The following is a 23,148-nucleotide window of genomic DNA, read 5'->3' on the forward strand; positions in this document are numbered from 1 at the left end:
AACATCACATGGTAGAGCTACAGTTCATTCAGTCTACTAAACATCACATGGTAGAGCTACAGTTCATTCAGTCTACTAAAAATCACATGGTAGAGCTACAGTTCATTCAGTCTACTAAACATCACATGGTAGAACTACAGCTCATTCAGTCTACTAAACATCACATGGTAGAACTACAGTTCATTCAGTCTACTAAACATCACATGGTAGAACTACAGTTCATTCAGTCTACTAAACATCACATGGTAGAACTACAGTTCATTCAGTCTACTAAACATCACATGGTAGAACTACAGTTCATTCAGTCTACTAAACATCACATGGTAGAGCTACAGTTCATTCAGTCTACTAAACATCACATGGTAGAGCTACAGTTCATTCAGTCTACTAAACATCACATGGTAGAACTACAGTTCATTCAGTCTACTAAACATCACATGGTAGAACTACAGTTCATTCAGTCTACTAAACATCACATGGTAGAGCTACAGTTCATTCAGTCTACTAAACATCACATGGTAGAACTACAGTTCATTAAGTCTACTAAACATCACATGGTAGAGCTACAGTTCATTCAGTCTACTAAACATCACATGGTAGAGCTACAGTTCATTCAGTCTACTAAACATCACATGGTAGAACTACAGTTCATTCAGTCTACTAAACATCACATGGTAGAACTACAGTTCATTCAGTCTACTAAACATCACATGGTAGAGCTACAGTTCATTCAGTCTACTAAACATCACATGGTAGAGCTACAGTTCATTCAGTCTACTAAACATCACATGGTAGAACTACAGTTCATTCAGTCTACTAAACATCACATGGTAGAACTACAGTTCATTCAGTCTACTAAACATCACATGGTAGAGCTACAGTTCATTCAGTCTACTAAACATCACATGGTAGAACTACAGTTCATTCAGTCTACTAAACATCACATGGTAGAGAAAAAAAAAGTTTTTTAAATAGTCTGCTTGTTAGTTCAAGTCTTGCAGGGAACGAGGATGCAAGAACCTTTCACTAGGAGAACAAAAAAGTAATCCTATAAAATGTCACATGGTTCTTTCCCATTTAGTCCCGGTGTTCTGTTTCGCTTATAGGTTTTGAGCCCTCAGAGGAGCAGCACTCATTATGAAGCGGGTCTTTCCAAATCAAGTCTATTTTGCAGAATTTACGATGCGCAGGTAAGAAAAACAACAAGAGAGAAGGAAAGAGAGTGGGTGGTGAAATTTCTTTGCAACAGATACACTCATTCACGGGCTAAAATTGTAAAATGTGGGCCGTTTATTAAAAACAAATGGCGATGTTCTGGCCATAATAAACAACATAAACCTAGGAACAAATCTACAGCGTAGCCTGTGTGTGTGTACCGCTATAATCATTGACATAGCCGCACCACTATCACATACTATAAGGAAAACTGAAATGGAAAAAAAAAACAAAGAACATCTTGGAATGTAGGCATGGAGAATACGCCGCTATGGAAGTTGTGTCAAATAAAAATGTATCTTGATGTTATATTAACTGAGGGATAATGACAACTGACCTCACAGATACCTTCAAGGCCTTTAACATCCCTAAGAAGATTCTCGTTGCCTGTCAGAGGGCGGTACTGCTGCAGACCTGCCACATCACCAGAAAATTCCTCAGTGAACCCTGTTAAAGGGAGACTACAATGTTTTTTTTTGTTTCTCTGTAACGAAGTTCGACCCTGCCAGAGTCAGAGAATGAATATTACTTCGTTTTACACATAAAAGTAGTATTAGATCTAGTAGCAGTACTAACAAGACTCTGTATTATTCATGAGGAAATGTGTTTAACAATTGTGCATCACACCTAACAATACATTAGAAGAACACAAAATGTATTACGATATCTATGCGTTCCTTAGGCCACGAGCTAATGCCGAGTGTTGGAGATACAAATGTAACAGTAGGCTGGTAAAGAGGCGGCGCTAGGGAACGATCGCTAGGCACAATAAAGAAACTGAAGTTACGTTCTTTAAAAAAAAACAACATCTTCTCGAACTTATCTATTCAGGGTTCATATGGTCGACAAGATCTTTGGAGGACATTTGAATTTTTTCATTAAAACAAAACAAAACTATTCTTCAAGTCAAGATTTGACTAAAAAAAAAAACGAGTCGAGTAACCCGCTCAGGCTGTAAAGAATAAGCTATAAATAACTCGCTCAGGCTGTAAAGAATAAGCTATAAATAACTCGCTCAGGCTGTAAAGAATAAGCTATAAATAACTCGCTCAGGCTGTAAAGAATAAGCTATAAATAACCCGCTCAGTCTGTAAAGAATAAGCTATAAATAACCCGCTCAGGCTGTAAAGAATAAGCTATAAATAACTCGCTCAGGCTGTAAGCTATAAATAACTCGCTCAGGCTGTAAAGAATAAGCTTTAAATAACTCGCTCAGACTTTAAAGAATAAGCTATAAATAACTCGCTCAGGCTGTAAGCTATAAATAACTCGCTCAGGCTGTAAAGAATAAGCTATAAATAACTCGCTCAGGCTGTAAAGAATAAGCTATAAATAACTCGCTCAGGCTGTAAGCTATAAATAACTCGCTCAGGCTGTAAAGAATAAGCTATAAATAACTCGCTCAGACTGTAAAGAATAAGCTATAAATAACTCGCTCAGACTGTAAAGAATAAGCTATAAATAACCCGCTCAGGCTGTAAAGAATAAGCTATAAATAACTCGCTCAGGCTGTAAACAATAAGCTATAAATAACTCGCTCAGGCTGTAAACAATAAGCTATAAATAACCCGCTCAGGCTGTAAGCTATAAATAACTCGCTCAGGCTGTAAAGAATAAGCTATAAATAACTCGCTCAGGCTGTAAAGAATAAGCTATAAATAACTCGCTCAGGCTGTAAGCTATAAATAACTCGCTCAGGCTGTAAACAATAAGCTATAAATAACTCACTCAGGCTGTAAACAATAAGCTATAAATAACTCGCTCAGGCTGTAAACAATAAGCTATAAATAACTCGCTCAGGCTGTAAGCTATAAATAACTCGCTCAGGCTGTAAGCTATAAATAACTCGCTCAGGCTGTAAGCTATAAATAACTCGCTCAGGCTTTAAGCTATAAATAACTCGCTCAGGCTGTAAGCTATAAATAACTCGCTCAGGCTGTAAGCTATAAATAACTCGCTCCATCCAGAAAAAAACAAGTCGAAAATCTGTCGACGTGGCACTCAGGTGTCGGGTACTCTCTTCTGTCTCAACGTGGCACTCAGGTGTCGGGTACTCTCTTCTGTCTCAACGTGGCACTCAGGTGTCGGGTACTCTCTTCTGTCTCAACGTGGCACTCAGGTGTCGGGTACTCTCTTCTGTCTCAACGTGGCACTCAGGTGTCGGGTACTCTCTTCTGTCTCAACGTGGCACTCAGGTGTCGGGTACTCTCTTCTGTCTCAACGTGGCACTCAGGTGTCGGGTACTCTCTTCTGTCTCAACGTGGCACTCAGGTGTCGGGTACTCTCTTCTGTCTCAACGTGGCACTCAGGTGTCGGGTACTCTCTTCTGTCTCAACGTGGCACTCAGGTGTCGGGTACTCTCTTCTGTCTCAACGTGGCACTCAGGTGTCGGGTACTCTCTTCTGTCTCAACGTGGCACTCAGGTGTCGGGTCCTCTCTTCTGTCTCAACGTGGCACTCAGGTGTCGGGTACTCTCTTCTGTCTCAACGTGGCACTCAGGTGTCGGGTACTCTCTTCTGTCTCAACGTGGCACTCAGGTGTCGGGTACTCTCTTCTGTCTCAACGTGGCACTCAGGTGTCGGGTACTCTCTTCTGTCTCAACGTGGCACTCAGGTGTCGGGTACTCTCTTCTGTCTCAACGTGGCACTCAGGTGTCGGGTACTCTCTTCTGTCTCAACGTGGCACTCAGGTGTCGGGTACTCTCTTCTGTCTCAACGTGGCACTCAGGTGTCGGGTACTCTCTTCTGTCTCAACGTGGCACTCAGGTGTCGGGTACTCTCTTCTGTCTCAACGTGGCACTCAGGTGTCGGGTACTCTCTTCTGTCTCAACGTGGCACTCAGGTGTCGGGTACTCTCTTCTGTCTCTACGTGGCACTTAGGTGTCGGGTACTCTCTTCTGTCTCAACGTGGCACTCAGGTGTCGGGTACTCTTTTCTGTCTCAACGTGGCACTCAGGTGTCGGGTCCTCTCTTCTGTCTCAACGTGGCACTCAGGTGTCGGGTCCTCTCTTCTGTCTCAACGTGGCACTCAGGTGTCGGGTACTCTCTTCTGTCTCAACGTGGCACTCAGGTGTCGGGTACTCTCTTCTGTCTCAACGTGGCACTCAGGTGTCGGGTACTCTCTTCTGTCTCAACGTGGCACACGTCTGGAAACGATCGCTAGAGGAAGTAATTAGGCTAAATGAATAGCAAAACAAAACTCCTGTGGGAGTGTCAAAGGGAATGCGAGAGCTTTCCCATTGCACGGTGTGGAGTTGAAAGAGAGCTTCCACGCCCCTGTCGATAATCCATGCACCGTTCCTCAAGGGACGTTACACTAATGGCGAATCCTGCACGGTTAGCTTGGTACAACATAGGAAAATGGCGGAGGTTCCCTGTGTACTCGGCCTTCGACCATGCATTCTAGTCCACGCGCTCGGAGTGCCAGATTTGTCAGTAATGGCAATGCTTTACATAGGCATTGACTTGGACCTCTTCCAGACAGAACGGTTTGTTCAAGCAGGCTTACAAGCCTAGAGCTTGACGAGCCTTCAGCTCAGCTCTTTTGACAATCAAACGACTCCATCTAGAAAGAACAAGTCGAGTAACTCACTGTTTTGTCTGGTCGATTCGCTGTGGTTTTGTCGTCATTAAAAATGGTAGAACAATTAGAGCTCTTAGAACGGATGAAAGGACGAGATGGTGTGGATTGCGTAATCCTTGTCAAGTCTAGATTCACACTATTGTAGGCTACACCTTTATTCCCGTTTCACGATGTTTTCATGTGTTGATGTGTAATGTGTTATTTCATATGTGTCGTTCAGCGTTAATGATTCTGAATTTATTTATTTAAACTTTAAGTACCAAGATATTTACATACAAAGAATTACTTATAAGTCGAATTACCTCAAATTATTTTTATTATTTGAATTTGTATTACATGACAGGTTCTATTTCCTGGCTTATGGGTGTAATGGACCTCATTCACGAATCGTAAACGAACAACATTAAGCCACGTGGTTCTCTATCCCTTCTATACAAATTAAGTAATCTATAAAGGCTGTCACGTGATACGTTTTTTTTTCATTGTTTTATCAATATTATCACGTGTCTAAATGTTGTTTGTTTACGATTGGTGAATGAGGTCCATTTTGAAACTTAATGAATTCATCTTTTGATTTCTTGGGCATGTAGATGGAATCAATCAACCAGGGATAAGGAACAAAATTACGTTCGTCTCTCGGAAGACCATATCAATGAAGATGCTGGTCTTGCGTTTTCTGGCAATTTATACTTTGTAAATACTGAATACAACAAAAAAAGGACAAGCCTTTTTAAGGAATTTTTTACTACACTGACATTAGAATCTTATGTTACTTATGCATAATTGTAAAGAAAAATAAATAGATTCTATCACAAGACTTGAGCTAAATAATATTTTAAATTACAATTCTATAATTACCAGAGACGGAGTATAGCTGGGTTTTAATTTTCTTTGCTTTAAAGAGTTTCGTTTAAAAAAATAAGTTTATATTTATCAGAGACAGATCCTAGCTGGGTTTTTTAATAGTCATTTCTTTTAAGAATCGGTCGAACAAGCAAGTGTTGCTAAGTTGTTACTTTGTATACATTGTTAAGATTAAAAGTATTTTTTATTAGTCAAGGAAATATTAAATAAGGGATTGACTTCGATTGTGACGATTAAAAATGAGTGCAGCCTTTCATATAACCACACACAATTGTGACCTGCTCACTTGGCCATATCTAATGCAGATACAGACGTTGTATGCCAGTGAGGGCAAAATGGCGACTTTTTTTTGTTATCCTTTTAGCGCTCCCGGGGCACCTACTTTGCGTCGTCCTCCTTTGAGCACTCAAAAAAAAAAATGATGCCCTTGGCATGCAGTCATCCCCCATACGGGTACGGTGACCGACCCAGCGCAGCCGTCGAATGGGAAGTAGTGCCGTATATACTGTCTACAGCAACCTACAGCAGGACATGCGTTTTTTGTCTACAGCAGCCTACAGCAGGACATGCGTTTTTTGTCTACAGCAGCCTACAGCAGGACATGCGTGACATAGTCTTGGCAACGTGTGCCCATTGTGGAGCGATGGCACATTTAATGGAATCGTTTGATGCCTTCTTTAGAGCACCCAGGTCTCTGAGCCATACAAAAGTGTGGTAAGAACCACTGCTAGATAAACATTTTCATTGGTGAGCGAAGAGAAATAGTCCGCTATGACCGCTATGACCGCTATGACCGCTATACTCTCTTTCTGAGACTGCAAAGGGATTCCCTCTACCATAACATGAGGCCTCTACTAAGAGAGGCATGTAAACGTATAGGTCACTGAAAGTTCCCTTGCTTGTTGCTATTAAAAAAGATAGTCAGACAGAGAGGCAGAGAAAAAGAGAGAAAGAGTAAAAGAGACAGAGAAAGAGAGAGAGAAAGAGAGACATAGTAAGAGAGACACAGAGAAAAAGAGAGACAGAGAAAGAGAGAGAGAAAGAGAGAGACAGAGTAAGAGAGAGACAGAGAAAGAGAGAGGCAGAGAAAGAGAGAGACCCAGAGAAAGTGGAGAGTAGAGGGAGAATGTACCTTTGATCAGAGCGGAATTCGTTTCTTCAGAACCCAATCAATATTCAATTATTGGACGCCCCTCTCCTCTCTGCCGTGTTCGCAATATTCCCCCCCCCCTTTTCTTTTTGTTTTCTCTCCTCTCATCTCCTAGTGCCCCACGCCCCAGTCTCTAACGGGGATAGTTCAACCCTCCCACTAGACATCCGGAAGTCTCGGCACTACAGACATGTGACAAAACGTTGTTTTTTTTTAAACTAACATTCCAGCTGACGTCATCTACATGCCCTGTGTCCAGCCTTCCGTTTTGTCTACTGTCTGGAGTGATGTCATCCCTCTGTTTCGTAGACTTTATGTCGGTCATAGTTTTTTGGGTTTTGTCTGTGCTAGACGTGCCTCTGATATCAAGGCATGACCATTGTTTCAGTTACCAATACATTGTAAGCTTCAACATCTTCCAAACGAAAGCAAACTGCACTGCCATCTATTGAAACAGACAACAACAAACCTAGAAATGAAAGCCACTTAAGAAAATTGTTTCACATGACAACCCCCCCCCCCCCCCTCAGTTGTGTTTGTGTGTTATGCAAGAGAACAAGGGAGATCAATAAGTTTTACTTCCCGATGTTTCCTTTTGTTATTGCACGAATGGTTTCCCTTTTTCCCTTGACCAATAATAATATTTTTGTCAATAACCGTCTAAATATTTGTTTTCATTTTTCAATACATTTTTTTAACAAATTTTTTTTTTAATTTTCTATTAAATGTTTATTTTAAAAAAATATTTTAGATACCTTGCCCTAATAGATTTTTAAATATTATTATTTAAAGGGGAAAAATTATGGCTATTTTTACCAGGAGACATTGAAAGTTTGAGATTATTCAGTAGGTGTCTCATAATTTGAGTAAGATTACCCCATGTCCCTGGAACCTCAACAAAGTTCATTGCTTTCTTAGAAATTTCAGAAGGGGGGGGTGTAGGAACTATTTTCTGGCAAGCGCGTCCCCAGGTGGCAGATAGGGAAGGCCCCTTAGATCTATGGGTTAGCTGTGAACAAACTAAAAACAGACGCGGACAGACTCTGCAGAGATGGATGAGGAGAGGGGGGGGGGGTATTTCAGTTGTTAGGGTATGAACTAAAACGTCCAACAAAGTAACATATCTCTGCTCATCTCTGTCTCTCTCTGTCTCTCTCTCTGTCTCTCTCTGTCTCTCTCTGTCTCTCTCTGTGTGCGTGTGTGCCTAGATCTTTGTTTCTCCCTTTGTTTCACCCTTTGTTTCTCCCTTTGTTTCTCTCTTACAAACTTGACACTTTCCATTGTCCAGTTCTCCTTTGTCCAGTTCTCCCTTGTTCCGTTCTCCCTTGTCCACTCCTCCCTTGTCCAGTTCTCCCTTTTTCAGTTCTCCCTTGTCCAGTTCTCCCTTGTCCAGTTCTCCCTTTTTCAGTTCTCCATTGTCCAGTTCTCCGTTCTCCCTTGTTCAGTTCTCCCTTGTTCAGTTCTCTCTTGTTCACTCCTCCCTTGTCCAGTTCTCCCTTGTTCAGTTCCCCCTTGTCCAGTTCTCCCTTTTTCAGTTCTCCCTTGTCCAGTTCTCCGTTCTCCCTTGTTCAGTTCTCCCTTGTTCAGTTCTCTCTTGTTCACTCCTCCCTTGTCCAGTTCTCCCTTGTTCAGTTCTCCCTTGTCCAGTTCTCCCTTGTCCAGTTCTCCCTTGTTCAGTTCTCCGTTCTCCCTTGTTCAGTTCTCTCTTGTTCAGTTCTCTCTTGTTCACTCCTCCCTTGTCCAGTTCTCCCTTGTTCAGTTCTCCCTTGTCCAGTTCTCCCTTGTTCAGTTCTCCCTTGTTCAGTTCTCCCTTGTTCAGTTCTCCCTTGTTCAGTTCTCCCTTGTGCAGTTCTCCCTTGCCCAGTTCTCCCTTGTTCAGTTCTCCATTGTCCAGTTCGCTTTCTTTTACATAACCTCCAGGTTGTCTATTGGTCCAGCTAATATTATTACATGGGGTCATACATCACTAGCCGCTAGTGACCTCCCTGTCTGTCAATAAATTCAAGCTGTGGACTCTCTCCTGCGCGCACCTCAATTATGTATGTGCGCGATGTCCAGATAATTAGATTACCAGTGTCAACGTCCAGCCATCAGATGGATAGTTTGGCTTTGAGTGTTTCCCAACTGAGTTCTACTTTCCATAGTACAATGACTATGTTCAGATACTGAGACACTTGCTGTACATTTTGGTGATAGGGATTGATTCTTTGTGTTACCGTCATATCCTAATCTCATTCTTGATGAGGCTACTGATAGAGATACTTTTCAACCTAAGCACTTGAAGTCAGAATTAGACATAGTTTGGGCTCATAGTTTTGACCAAAATCTTAAAAATATTTTCATATTTAAAACATTTGAGAATGCAGTGAGCAGAAATGTATTTTGTCCCTCAGTTAAAAATGTTCTTATTTCTGTAACAGGGCATGGTATACCTTTAGGCCACACAAGTTATAGCTTAATGCCCCCACTTTCATGAGGGCTCCCCCCCCAAAAAAAAAAAATTGTCCGAGTGAGTTTGTTATGAATAATGATGATTGTTATTTGAGGATGTATAATATCACTATCTATATACGTGTTACTTGTATATCAGTTTAAACCTTTAGGTAGTTGAAGATCATATATGGTGCTACTATGTAATATTTGGACTTTTCAAAGGGCCTATATCTCAGAGAACTTAATGCCCTATCAAGTCTAAATCTAATATTTGGACTTTTCAAAGGGCCTATATCTCAGAGAACTTAATGCCCTATCAAGTCTAAATCTAATATTTGGACTTTTCAAAGGGCCTAAATCTCAGATAACTTAATGCCCTATCAAGTCAAAATCCAGTCCTGCTTTACAAGGCCTGTTTTACAGTTCTTAAATTTACATAATGACAATATTTGACCCAAAATAATTGTATATTTATTTCCTTCAGCCGTAAAGCGACTATTGTTAATCTCAGCTTATGTATTCAATAGGGCGGCAAGTGCCGATACAGGTTTGAAGCAGTGGCATCGCTGGCTCTGCCAGGGGGTAGCGCTGTGTGCTGCATAATGACTATGAGTCGCCGTATCCTGATTTTTTTCTCAGGGTTTACTCCCGAACCTTTCCCATGTATCCAGCCAAGACTTAACAATCCCCTTCGAAGCTAACTGGTTCAGGCGCCAGTTACTCGCCTTTGCCTTTTCTACCCCATATCTGGCGCACACGTGAAAGCCAGGAGTTGGACAGGTTATAAGAGGCTATTCGAGACGCCTGCCATCCGAATCATTCTATAGGTAGTGGAGTGTTTATATTCATTAACATTTCCAGCACTAACCACCTTACACACACTTGTAAAATAGGTTCAACGGTTCAACGTCAATATAGAGACATAGATTTATAGTTTCGATTTAAACATAGAGCCATATATAAACTATAAAGCTGTATTTTTGTCTGCCCCTAAGCGATTTTCATGATCAAATTGTATTCTTAAATTGATAGTAATACATTTATCGCTGACATTCCAGTGACAAGAGGGTCTTAGATTGACGATGCTGTCCAGGAAAAACTTTAAATAGGTGTCTATATGCCAGGACACAGCATCAGACTTGATCATCAGAACATAAATGTGAAGGATACTTAAGGGAATGAAATTTTGACGATATATTTATTTGACTGCACAATATTCGTAATACGGCAGACATTCGTCTAGTTTTAACATTTTCTTTTTTTCTTTCCAAACAAATTTTCTTATAAAAATAAAAAAGCTATAAAAATATCCAAAGTAAATAGAAGTAGGTCGAGGTGAAATGTTTTTTTATTTTCAGATACATCTCCTGGGTTTGTAGCTGTAATGAGCAAGGAATGTTTGAGTAAATGTCCCCTGATGCATTCTCCCAAACACCACTGGGAATAACGCAACGCCCCATCCCCTAACCTCTGCCCTCGATGGATATAATCAGATTTATTCTACATTGTTGTTAATTTCCTGCAGAAAGTGCATGGTTGTTCTTATGTAAACATACTTAATGTTGGAGTTGACTTTTAGAATAGTGAATAGTTTTAGGACTAATAACTAAATAGGTTTTGTTCCCTGGACGAGTGTCAGCAAACTTCCTTGTTTTTTAAATGACATTTACAGAGAGAGAGAAAACAAAATGCAATTCCTGATTGTTCCTGTTAATTTCCGACAGCGGAGTTTTACAATTAGTGTTTAATGTTAACGACGTGTGTGTTTCATATGTTCTGGGCATCAACTTCTCACTTTTTGTTGTAAAAAGTCAAGATTCTCTTTCAGACCTTGCAATCTATAAGGCAGATGTTGTAAAGGTCATCTTTTTTTTTTGATGCCCACGGTTAACGAGGGTGTCATGTGGCCAGCAAACGACCAACCATCTTGACTTTTCCCCAACTATCGCGAGGTACGCATTAGAGCTTGGTGGACTAAAGATTCCGAAATTCAAAATCCTTTTCTTCACCAACATTCGAACCAGGGACCCCCGATTCGGAAACCAAGCGTTTTACCACTCACCTGTAACAATTAGGACAAACCTACAAGTCACAGACTTTCGTTTGTAGCTTTGTACGATGGTCACAAATAGCAAATCTTTCAACTCTACAAACCGTTATGTGGGCTTTTTTTTTATTTTCCTTTTCCCTTTACATGGATGAGTAAAATTAAACAGTTGAATATTTTTGTTTCTTAATTTAGTTTCTCTCACTTGCGTGGCTTTAGAAAGTAATGCTTAGACTAATTGCTTGGGCTTTTCCGCCCATACACTCATTAAGAGTTCACTGTCATGGGTTCGCTAAAGGGACATAACGCTTCAAGAATTTCCCCTGTCACTACTCAATCATTAGTTAATGGATTAAAACCTTGGAGTACTCTGTTGATCAGTTCTATAAAATGTTTACCAAATGAACCTGATGGAGTCAGTGGTAAACTGCTTGACCACACAAAATAATACACTCATAAAAACTTACAATAGCATTTTTTTTAGGGTGAGCTTTTCTTTGTGCCTATGTTGTAGTTCTTTTTGAGGAATGTTTGCAATGGCTTCTTTGAGGTCTTCATAGAACTTGTCTTTGTCCTCCTGAAGCGAGCATAGTGTGGGGGCATAGGCACTAATTAGAGTGACTTTTCCAGATGCTGTCATCATACTTATGCTTAGTAGCCGTTCCGAGCCACCAACTGGAGGGACTATCATGGGAAGAAGACTGTTCTTGACAGCAAAGCCCACACCATGTATTCGAGTCTCATCCTGTGCTTTCCCTTTCCAAAAGAAAGTGTAGTCAGTCTCGCGGAGCATGCCGTTTTCGGCCAGTCGGGTTTCTTGCAGGGCTGCAATGTCAATATGTAGCCTTTTTAGCTCGTTGTTTATAACTGCCGTCTTCCTTGCATCGTCGATCTGCCTTAGATCATCAGTGAGACCAGGACACATTGTCCTGACATTCCAAGTGGCCAGTCGCATGACAGGGATTTTCTTTTTCAGTTTAATTTGTCTTCTTTTGTTGCTTGGTGCAAGTTTCCAGCCTACTTGTCGTTTTAAACTAAGCTCTAAGCACCCATTAGAGCAGGCAGGCTGTGGCGGATCAGCACCTAACTGGCTGGGGGCTGCCCAGGTTGAGGCGGGCGGTAGCTGATCAGTGAGGCGCGAAGACCTCTCCCACCGTCAGAGACAACCCGTGGCGTCCATACATTACGCCAATCAAGTTGGACTTATAACCCGTAACTGTTGTCTCCCGTGTTGTTTTAGCCGCTTTGCAGCAGCACCAGAGTTTCCTCTCCGGGGCGCATTCCTGGGCCTTGGATAAAGGGGTCATGGGTGGCCCATGCATCATGATCCCTCTCTCAACCTTGCTGATGTGATCCAAAGGAACGCATCGCATTACATTTGGCACCAACTCAGTTGCAGAAGCTGCCGGAGGGAATTTCGTAGCTGATACTCCCAACGCCTAAGGGGCTTCACTCCTGATTTCTCCTCGAGGTTGTCTCCTGAAGCCTCAGTACCGCAAGGCAGCGGGGGTTTGAAGTCAGAGTACCCCTCTCCTAGATGAACTGCCTTACTAGGCTGACGAGCTCCATCTGCCCGAAGCTCCCGGTTTTGTGGCGCCAGGTATCCGCCTTCACCCCTTCACCTGTTAGTAAGAGCAGTTTCGCCGGGCTTAATATCTAAGCCACACGAGCAGGCCAGGTGCTGGACTTAGTTGTCAGAGGCTATTTGAGACGCATGTCATTAGGAGTACTTTATAGACAATGGGAGCTTAACCCCATTGACACCCCTGGCCATGACAACCTTTGAAACCAAAAAGAACATATGATCCTTCTAGTTGACTTCAATGCCAGAGTAGGATCAGATCACACTACCTGGCCAGACTGTCTTGGGCTTTTTGGAATCGGAAAGATGAATGAGAACGGACAAAGACTGCTTGAATTCTGCACATACCATAAGCTCTGCATTACCAACACATACTTCAGAACAAAACCACAGCACTGTGTCTCATGGAGGCACCCTAGGTCTGGGCACTGGCACCAGCTGGATATGATACTGACACGAAAAAAGGACATTGGAAATATACTGCTGACACGTAGCTACTAAAGCGCGGATTGTGATACTGATCATACTTTAGTGTCCTGCCGGACAAGACTGCTGCCAACTAAGATCCACACTTCACAGGGAAAAAGAAAATCACGCCTGAATACTACTAGCACAAAAAATCCTGATCTTTGCACCGAATTTGAGAACAAATTAGAGGAAGCTTTTAAAAACTTCTCTGTGACTGAGGTAGAAAAAAGCTGGACGTTTATGCGTGATACAATCTACCAAACATCATCACTGGTCTTTGGAAACAAAACCAAGAAAAGCGAAGACTGGTTTGAAGCTAGTCTACCAGAAATGGAAACTGCCACTACGAACAAGAGAGCAGCCATGCTAATCTACAAGAAGGATCCCACCCCAAGCAACTTAAAAAGGCTCAGAGCTGCACGTAACAAAGAGTAGCGAGACAATGTGCTAACAAATACTGGCAGGAGCTATGCGAAGATATTCAATCTTGTGCCGACTGTGGTAACATAAGAGGACTATATGAGGGCATGAGAAAAGCCTTTGGACCTCACACCAGCAAGTGTGCTCCGCTCAAGTCAAAAGATGGCTCAATCATCAGCGATCGTGCGCTGCAAATGGAACGATGGGTAGAACACTATGCAGAACTCTACCACATTGAAAACGCCATCTCACCAAATGCTGTTTCCAACTTCCCATCACTTCCAGTTTTGACGGAATTAGACGAAACGCCCTCAGTAAAGGAGCTGAGCATTGCCATTGACATGCTTGCACATGGGAAAACACCCGGAGGAGATGGCATTCCTGCTGAAGTAATTCAGGCTGGAAAACATGCCCTAATCAAACCACTCCATGAACTGCTAAGCTTGTGCTGGGAACAAGGAATGGTCCCCCAGGAATTGAAAGACTCCAACATTGTTACAATTTATAAAAATAAAGGCGACCGCTCTGATTGTAACAATTACAGAGGCATCTCACTGCTTAGCATAGTCGGAAAGGCTTTTGCTAGAGTATTACTAAAGCGATTACAGATCCTGGCAGATCGTGTTTATCCAGAGTCGCAGTGTGGCTTTAGGGCAGGTAGATCTACAACAGATATGATTTTCTCTCTGCGGCAGCTACAGGAGAAGAGCAGAGAACAAAAGCAGCCCCTCTTCATAGCTTTTATTGATTTGACCAAGGCCTTTGACCTTGTTAGCAGAAGCGGTCTGTTTGCTGTACTAGAGAGAATCGGCTGCCCAAATAAGTTAAGAAAACTAGTGTCAGCTTTTCACGAAAATATGCAGGGCACCGTTCAGTTTGAAAGTTCTTCCTCCAGGCCATTCTCCATTAAGAGCGGTGTAAAACAAGGATGTGTACTGGCCCCTACACTATTTGGCATCTTCTTCTCAGTCGTACTATCCAGTGCTTTTAAATCCCTGGAAGACGGAATATACATCCATAGCAGATCCGATGGAAGGCTCTTTAACCTGGCACGTCTTAAAGCCAAAACGAAAAGGCGTCGTATCTTGATAAGGGAACTGCTGTTTGCCGATGACGCGGCACTCGTATCTCACTCACAAGGAGGTCTACAGAAGCTAGTGAACGCCTTAGCAGCTGCTTGTCAAGAGTTTAGCCTTACTATAAGTCTCTCCAAGACCGAAATCCTGGCACAAGACGTCGCAGAAATACCTATAATACAAATTGGGAACCACACCCTTTCAGTGGTGCAGGAATTTACCTACTTGGGTTCAACAATTGTCAGTAACCTAGACTTAGACATCGAGCTGACAAAAAGGATAGGAAAAGCTACCACAGCATTGGCAAAACTCTCCAAGCGCGTCTGGGAAAATGGTAAATTGACCACAGCGACCAAAATCCTAGTCTACAACGCCTGTGTTGTGAGCACTCTCCTTTATGGCAGTGAAAGCTGGTCAACATACATGTACCAAGAGCACAGATTGAATAGTTTCCACTTGCGCTGCCTGAGACGCATAATGGGCATCTCTTGGAGGGACCATGTCTCCGATCAGGAAGTTTTGAGATTGGCCAATATGAACAGCATGTATGCTCTCCTGACACAAAGAAGATTACGCTGGCTCGGACATGTCACCCGCATGCCAGATGGTAGAATCCCGAAAGATATCTTATATGCTGAGCTTGTGGAAGGAGTCAGACCCAAGGGCCGCCCAAGACTAACATATAGAGATGTCTGCAAGCGAGACATGAGAGCCTCAGGCATCAGTGAAAGTATGTGGGAAAACATAGCCAAAGACCGGAGTGCATGGAGACAGACTGTGCGTGCTGGGACAACCCTTGCTGAGAACAAAAGAATTGAAGCGGCTTTAATCAAGAGGGAAAAAAAGAAAGCTGCCCTGTCTGCTAGCCCTAAATCAGAGGCATACACATGTACGAATTGTGGCAAAGTCTGCCGTTCTAGAATTGGCTTGATTAGCCACACCAGATTCTGCCCCGTCTCAAGATTAAGCCAAAACCAGTGACTCACTTGGGCGCATCCATTGCCTTTCGAGACAAAAGGAGCCATATATATATGTTAAAGTGTTTTCATTAAGTCAATATTTGCATGTTAATATTTTTTAAGGGGGAAGAAGCTATGACAGTTTATCAAAATATCTAGTATGTGTGTAGCTGTGTATGTGTCTGTGTACCTGTGATGTGTAGGTGTGTTTAGATGTGTTTGTGTCCGTGTGTATTTCTGAGACAATTTGGGGCTGAATAGCAAGCAAGTATTCTAAGTACATTACTAGTACAAACATTTTTATCACAATCTTTTTTATCCAAATATTGAAACCGATACAAACAGACAGAAGATAGATAGACGTGACAGAGACACACAGTCACTAGACAAAGTATCAAACGACAAAATGGCGCGAAATTTCCGGACAAAATAGGAGAAAAAAAAACGAGGACTTATGTACGAGATAAGTTCCGAATTTTAGGAAGTGAAGGACCTGGGCGAAATTTCTTAGGGAGGTCCTTACCCTCTTCAAACTTAGGAAGTGAAGGACCTGGGCGAAATTTCTTAGGGAGGTCCTTACCCTCTTCAAACTTCATATCAAAGAGATCTAAAAGTAGGTCATGGTTGTGAAAAAACAAAATTGAAATGGAGTACGTCAAAATGTAATCTCATTTTACTTTTAACATTTTACTTATAATAATTCTTCTTATTAGCTTGCAAATTCATGGCTGGAATCTACCTGGGTGAATGTGGATCTTGCAAACGGCTCTAACGATTTTCATATAAATTTGACGGTTTGTGTTTGTCTTTGGGAAGATAATTACTAGCTAATTGGCCACACATGAAAAACTGACCGTTATGATTTTTTTAAAAAATATTATCATCTAATAAATAAACATGTTCTGGGGGTTCAAGACATTCTATACCTTAAAAACACCTACGTCGTCGGGTATTCCCGCATGTATTCACGATAAAAGAGTTTTAAAAAACAGCCGCTCATTAAGCCTATCATTTGAATGTTATATACTCTGAGTAGATTTATACATTCACTAAAACCAATTTTTTTTAAGAAAAAAAAAAAAAGGGGGGGGAATGGGGCGAGTCAAAAAAACAAATAGCCAAATAATTGTTCTTATTCACTAAGGCTGGTCAGCTGTATAAAGAAGGAATCGTCTTTTTTTTTATTTCTTATACTTGTTTTCTAATGTTTAATTTGCATATTTAGTTAAACAGTATACTTCTTTAAAATTTGAGGGCCAAGTGTAAGGATGAGGCCTTGTCATGCTCTGTCATCAATCCAGTCACGCATATAAAGCTATGTATGTTATAATATAGTCACAAATCTAGATTATCTCTTTGATTTTGTCAGATCTTTAAGTATTGGCTGAAAAAGGAATGAGAAAAAAAAGAAGAAGAAATTTTGATAATAAATATCTGCGCTGTTTATTTTTTCATTGGCGCTATTTTATCATCGCTATTTTGTCGGATCTCTTTTTTGGCGCTATTTTGTTATTTGCTATTTTGTCGAGATACGAAGAGAATCAATTATTATGAAACAAAATGTAAACATCTAGAAAGATTGACTGATTAGTCTAGAATAGGTTACCAGAAGTATACAATGTTAATGTCTATATGTATTATAGTGAAGTAAAAACTTTTGCAACAGTTAAATCCAATATTTGTATATAAAAAAGACAAGTTGTTTAAACACTTTATTATAAATTAGTATTCAGTTAAACCTAGAAATACCCCTCCATCTCCCACCCCTCTCCCAATCAACAACAGAATGTTCTTTTGAACCTGGCAAAGCGACTCTTAAGACTCTGGCAACAGTTGGGACTGGCCAGTGAGACAAGGGAGGCTAGCAGAAAGCTTGAAAGAGGTTAATTGTGTTTCAAGGCGCTAATGGAGAACATCTCAAGGTATCAAATTGAATTCGTTCCCCCCACGACCCTCCCCTTTCTTTGATATTATCAATGGAGCTTAGGATCAATGGGGGGGGCCAGTTCGTATTGATGAATGACGCTGATGGTGAGCTGAAAACTAAAGAGTCAGCAGTGGGAAAGGTGGGAGAGGGGGAGGGGTTGATTCAAGCTTCTTGCAACCTTGAGCCAGAGACTTTGTTTTGACATACGACCTTGAAGACGTTTGATGGAATTGGCGAATAATTGACGTGCCAAAATGGCAAACGGTTTTAATGGAGTCGCGGACATGTTTCTGGTGGCATCATTGCTTGTCAGCGGTTGTGGCAAATGTCATGCCGTGTCGATAGCACTTGACGTGTAGGTAGCATGTGTTCCTAATAGGTCACAGCTCTGACGTGAATTTACGCCCATGTCACGCGCGCGCCATGAATGAAACAGAGCCTCGCCTTATGTGTCATGCTTCTGTTACTTCAGTGTTATTGTCTCAGTCATGTGACTGTCACTGTTACATCAGTGTTATTGTCTCAGTCATGTGACTGTCACTGTAACATCAGTGTTGTTGTCTCTGTCATGTGTCATGTCACTGTTTCTTCAGTGTTATTGTCTGTGTCATGTCACTGTTACATTAGTGTTATTGTCTCAGTCATGTCACTGTCACTGTTACATCAGTGTTATTGTCTCAGTCATGTCACTGTTACATCGGTGTTGTTGTCTCTATCATGTGTCATGTCACTGTTTCTTCAGTGTTATTGTCTGTGTCATGTCACTGTCACTGTTACTTCAGTGTTATTGTCTCAGTCATGTGTTATGTCACTGTTACATCAGTGTTATTGTCTCAGTCATGTGTTATGTTACTGTTACATCAGTGTTATTGTCTCAGTCATGTGTCATGTCACTGTTACATCAGTGTTATTGTCTCTGTCATGTGTCATGTCACTGTTTCTTCAGTGTTATTGTCTGTGTCATGTCACTGTTACATTAGTGTTATTGTCTCAGTCATGTCACTGTCACTGTTACATCAGTGTTATTGTCTCAGTCATGTCACTGTTACATCGGTGTTGTTGTCTCTATCATGTGTCATGTCACTGTTTCTTCAGTGTTATTGTCTGTGTCATGTCACTGTCACTGTTACTTCAGTGTTATTGTCTCAGTCATGTGTTATGTCACTGTTACATCAGTGTTATTGTCTCAGTCATGTGTTATGTTACTGTTACATCAGTGTTATTGTCTCAGTCATGTGTCATGTCACTGTTACATCAGTGTTATTGTCTCAGTCATGTGTCATGTCACTGTTACATCAGTGTTATTGTCTCTGTCATGTGACATGTCACTGTTACATCAGTGTTATTGTCTCAGTCATGTGTCATGTCACTGTTACATCAGTGTTATTGTCTCAGTCATGTGTCATGTCACTGTTACATCAGTGTTATTGTCTCTGTCATGTGACATGTCACTGTTACATCAGTGTTATTGTCTCAGTCATGTGTCATGTCACTGTTACATCAGTGTTATTGTCTCAGTCATGGATGATGTCTTTCCAACTCCCCTGCTAATGTAGATATTTTCTTCTCCGTAAAGTAGTAGACTCCTAGAAACTAAAGCCTATTCTGCACTACCAGCTATGCATGCATCCTTAAGTTAAGGTGGTATTTAAACTGTAAGAACACTTTTCCAACGTTCCTCGAGCGATTACCAGTGTCGACCCGCCCTGGGATTTTAACATGGGCTAATAATGTCCATTTGTAGAGCAAGGGTAGTAACTCATTGAGCTTGCAACCCAACCGACTTGTTCTAACTGGCTAAAGACACTCGCACTTACATTTAGAAAGCCTGTCCCAAATATTGATTGGATAAAACAAAAAAACATGAAAAAAATTAAATTGTTTCAAAAGCGTATTATTTTACCCCTACCGGAAATAGTTTTTGTTTATATGATCACATGAAAATTACTTTTTAAAAAAGACTCTGACGTCACAAGTTGCTGGCAATGATTGGTGTTGTCAAGTCCCAATGACATTTAGATGTAATAGTCTCATGTCTGGGCGGGTTTAACAAGCACTTGTCCTGCGGCTTTTGGATCAATTTCCATACCACGTGTCTTTTGTCCCCCTTTAGAGAATGACCGTCACTACACGAGATACGAAATAACATTAAATAGGATTTCTCAGCCCACCCCAACACACTCGCACACATGCATTCTCATTGGTTGGCAGAAGTCTTAGTAGTTTTTCTTTACGCTTTAAGAACCTTTTTTTTTTTTTTTTTTGAAAAACACCTTTTATTATCCACCATTGCGGCCACCATATTGGGCAATATATTGGGCACCATATTTGGCACATTTGGCCACGGTGTTCTAGCACATGTAATAGTAATAAGAAATGTGCCTTTATCTTTGTGTTTGAGTATTTGTATAAGTATTATAACATAGAAGTTATGGTTCAGTGTTTGATATCAGCCGAGCAATTTCTTTTACTTAATGTCAACGTGTGTATTAACAACTACTTATTATCATAGTGCCGGATCTAAGTAAGTGAAGGCCCTACTCGCGTTGTTTCAATATAAATCATGTAATACAATAATTAACAAATCTTAACATTTGTAAGATTTATAAACAAAGAAAATAATACTTATACATTTATTTTCATTACATTTATTTAAAAATTTTATATAAATATTTTGTGTGTGTGTGTAATGTAGAGGACCCCTAGATGGGTGAGGCTCTTAAGTAGCCATACAACCTTGAAACGTCGTAAATTTGCCCAGTAATATCTATGGGAAATTTATTTTTTATTACGGATGAAGTTAAACTCAAATGTTTAAAATAATTGATCTAATTTCTTTTTCAACATTTAATTACACTTAATCATAGAAAAAATGTGGAGATTTTGAAGGTTTCATAATTGGCTTGTAACAGTTATCAACAGCTTTACTGCACTTCTGTCTTTACTGCATTCTTGTGTTTACTGCACTTCTGTCTTTACTGCACTTCTGTCTTTACTGCACTTTTGTCTTTACTGCACTTCTGTTCTACTGATATTTTGTTCTATGTTTCTCCAGGTGCGTTTCTCATTCCATACGCCATTTTGTTGGCCATTGAAGGAATTCCACTTTTCTTTTTGGAACTAGCCATCGGTCAGCGGCTGAGGAAAGGGGCCATAGGAGCATGGAATCAGGTAGGAGCTCATTGCTTTGTGGACAGTCGGATCTAGTTTTAGTTTACACACGAAGACGCGATTCTTCATGAGTCACATGACTTATAAATGACTAAACAAATATATCTTGGAAACTAAATCCGACTTAGGCGACTTTTTTATATTAAGTAAAAATTGATTGTACTTATCGATACTAAATTGATTTTTCTAATTTCTGACACAAGCAATGAATACATTGGGTTATATTCAACAGGGCCAGATTTCCATCCAATATTTTATACATTGTAGTCAGCTTTGAAAATCTGTCGCTCTTATAATGGGTGTGTGCTCAATCTTCTCCTGTTTCTACTGAAGAGTTCTCAAATTATAGTAGATACTAGGATTCTAGTATTGCTTTCCCTAAACATTGATCACTGGCTATTGGGTCATCAGATAAAAGTAAACACTTGATTGTCTCTATACAAAACACACACACTGGACCTCACAAGTTTGGTGGCAGTTAGTTGCACCTCACTCACTTGATCTACTCCATGTTTATTACCAGGTGTCACCATATTTAGTAGGTGTTGGTATCTGTTCCTCCATCGTCTCCTTCTACCTGTCCTTGTACTACAACACTATCATGAGCTGGTGTTTCGTCTACCTTGTCCAGGTGAGTGGGGACTTAGTAGTCAGTCAAGTCACCTTTTTGTGTTTCAATGCTAACATTAAGAATGGTGGGTGAGTGTGTACTTAGTAGTCAGTCAAGTCACCTTTTTTTGTTTCAATGCTAACATTAAGAATGGTAGTTGAGTGGTAAAGCGCTTGGCTTCACACCCGTGGGCCTCGGGTTCAAATCCTGGTGAAGATTTTATAGTTCACCCAGCTCTGTTTGGGTACCTGACATTAGTTTATTAAGTACAAAGATAGGGTCGTCCAAAAAAAATCTGATTGGATAAAAAATAGACCGCCCCTATCTCCTAATATCCTACTAAAAACAGCTTATGACCAGGAAAAATAATGGGATTTGGTTTTGCCAACTGTCACAGCACCCCTACAAACTGTCACAGCACCCTTACAAACTGTCACAGCACCCCTACAAACTGTCACAGCACCCCTACAAACTGTCACAGCACCCCTACAAACTGTCACAGCACCCCTACGATGAAACTCAAGGGACAGATGATGATAAATTATAATTTTCATTTGAAATTATATGCGATGTATTAAATGGCGGCATTTGTCATTCAAGGCAACGCAAGACGAAATTTAAAAGGTCACATTTGGTAGCAATAAGACTCATTCTCATAACACGTGATAACCTTTTCAGCCTGGGTGTCAAGGGCCGCATCCTAATAGATTAAAAAAGAATCAAGTCCAGAGGAATTCATTTTGTGGACAGAAATTTCGAGGAGTCAGATAGCAATGCCTCATGGGCTTGATATGGCCAGCAGACCGTAGCTTGAGTATCACTGTCAATAATCCCGAAAAGCCAGGAACAAGGGCTTTTCAATGCAATAAAGGTGTGATGCATCTCTAAAACGTTAAATATTCTTTCAAAAGGTATATCGAGAACAAAGTAGACTATAAATCGACTGTAAGTAAATCTGTACGTAATAAAATGTCAAAACACTATCTTTTATTTTGGGACACTCGTCAATATGCAATTAAAACATATACACTTGTGCGACTAATAAATAAAAATCAATGGAAGCTCTTATTCTCCGAATATAAGTTTAATTTTGGGGAATTACAAATTTCTCAACTACGCAATGCTCTACTTTCCCCTTTGATCCCAAAGTAATCGTGGCTCTGGCTAATGTCACATGAATAAATCGACTTGCACAAGGATGTATTATTTATATACATGAATTTATAAATCACGTGCGTGTATTTAGCAACCTCGCGTATCTTTGTATTAATGTTGTACATGTATTGATCAATCAAAGAACAGTAATTGTATATTACATTGTACATTTTCTTTTTTATTTTCTTTGCTGACAGAGTTTTCAGAGTCCTCTCCCCTGGGCAACTTGCCCACATCACTTTGGTGAAAACGACACTTACATTCTAGAAGAAGAGTGCAGGGTGAGTCAGCTTCCTGGTACAGCTAGGGCCGTTGAGACTTTGGTTTCTTTTTGATGCTTTAGAGATTCTAAGTCTTTTAAACCTAGACTCCAAAGTTTAATGGGTACTTTAGCCTTAAGGCTTAATCTGCATTTGACGAGGCTAAAAAAGTTTTGATGCTTCGAAGATTCTATTGTTCCAGAGAACAATTACTTCTAAGGAATGAACA

The 23,148-nt window shown here is 40.7% G+C and overlaps 1 protein-coding gene across 2 annotated transcripts in view; it reads left to right on the plus strand.

The window, feature by feature from the left end:
- The window catches only part of LOC106072424 (sodium- and chloride-dependent transporter XTRP3-like), a 58,303-nt gene that overhangs the window by 23,308 nt on the left and 11,847 nt on the right, over positions 1-23,148 (plus strand). For both annotated transcript variants that reach the window (XM_056036438.1, XM_056036440.1), the window contains exons 4-6: positions 20,779-20,894; positions 21,418-21,525; positions 22,857-22,940. In XM_056036438.1, coding sequence (XP_055892413.1) covers positions 20,779-20,894; positions 21,418-21,525; positions 22,857-22,940 — 308 coding nt within the window. The remainder of the gene's footprint in view (positions 1-20,778; positions 20,895-21,417; positions 21,526-22,856; positions 22,941-23,148) is intronic.

The sequence above is a fragment of the Biomphalaria glabrata genome, chromosome 7, assembly GCF_947242115.1.
Source record: "Biomphalaria glabrata chromosome 7, xgBioGlab47.1, whole genome shotgun sequence".
In the NCBI taxonomy this organism is placed as follows: Eukaryota; Metazoa; Mollusca; class Gastropoda; family Planorbidae; genus Biomphalaria; species Biomphalaria glabrata.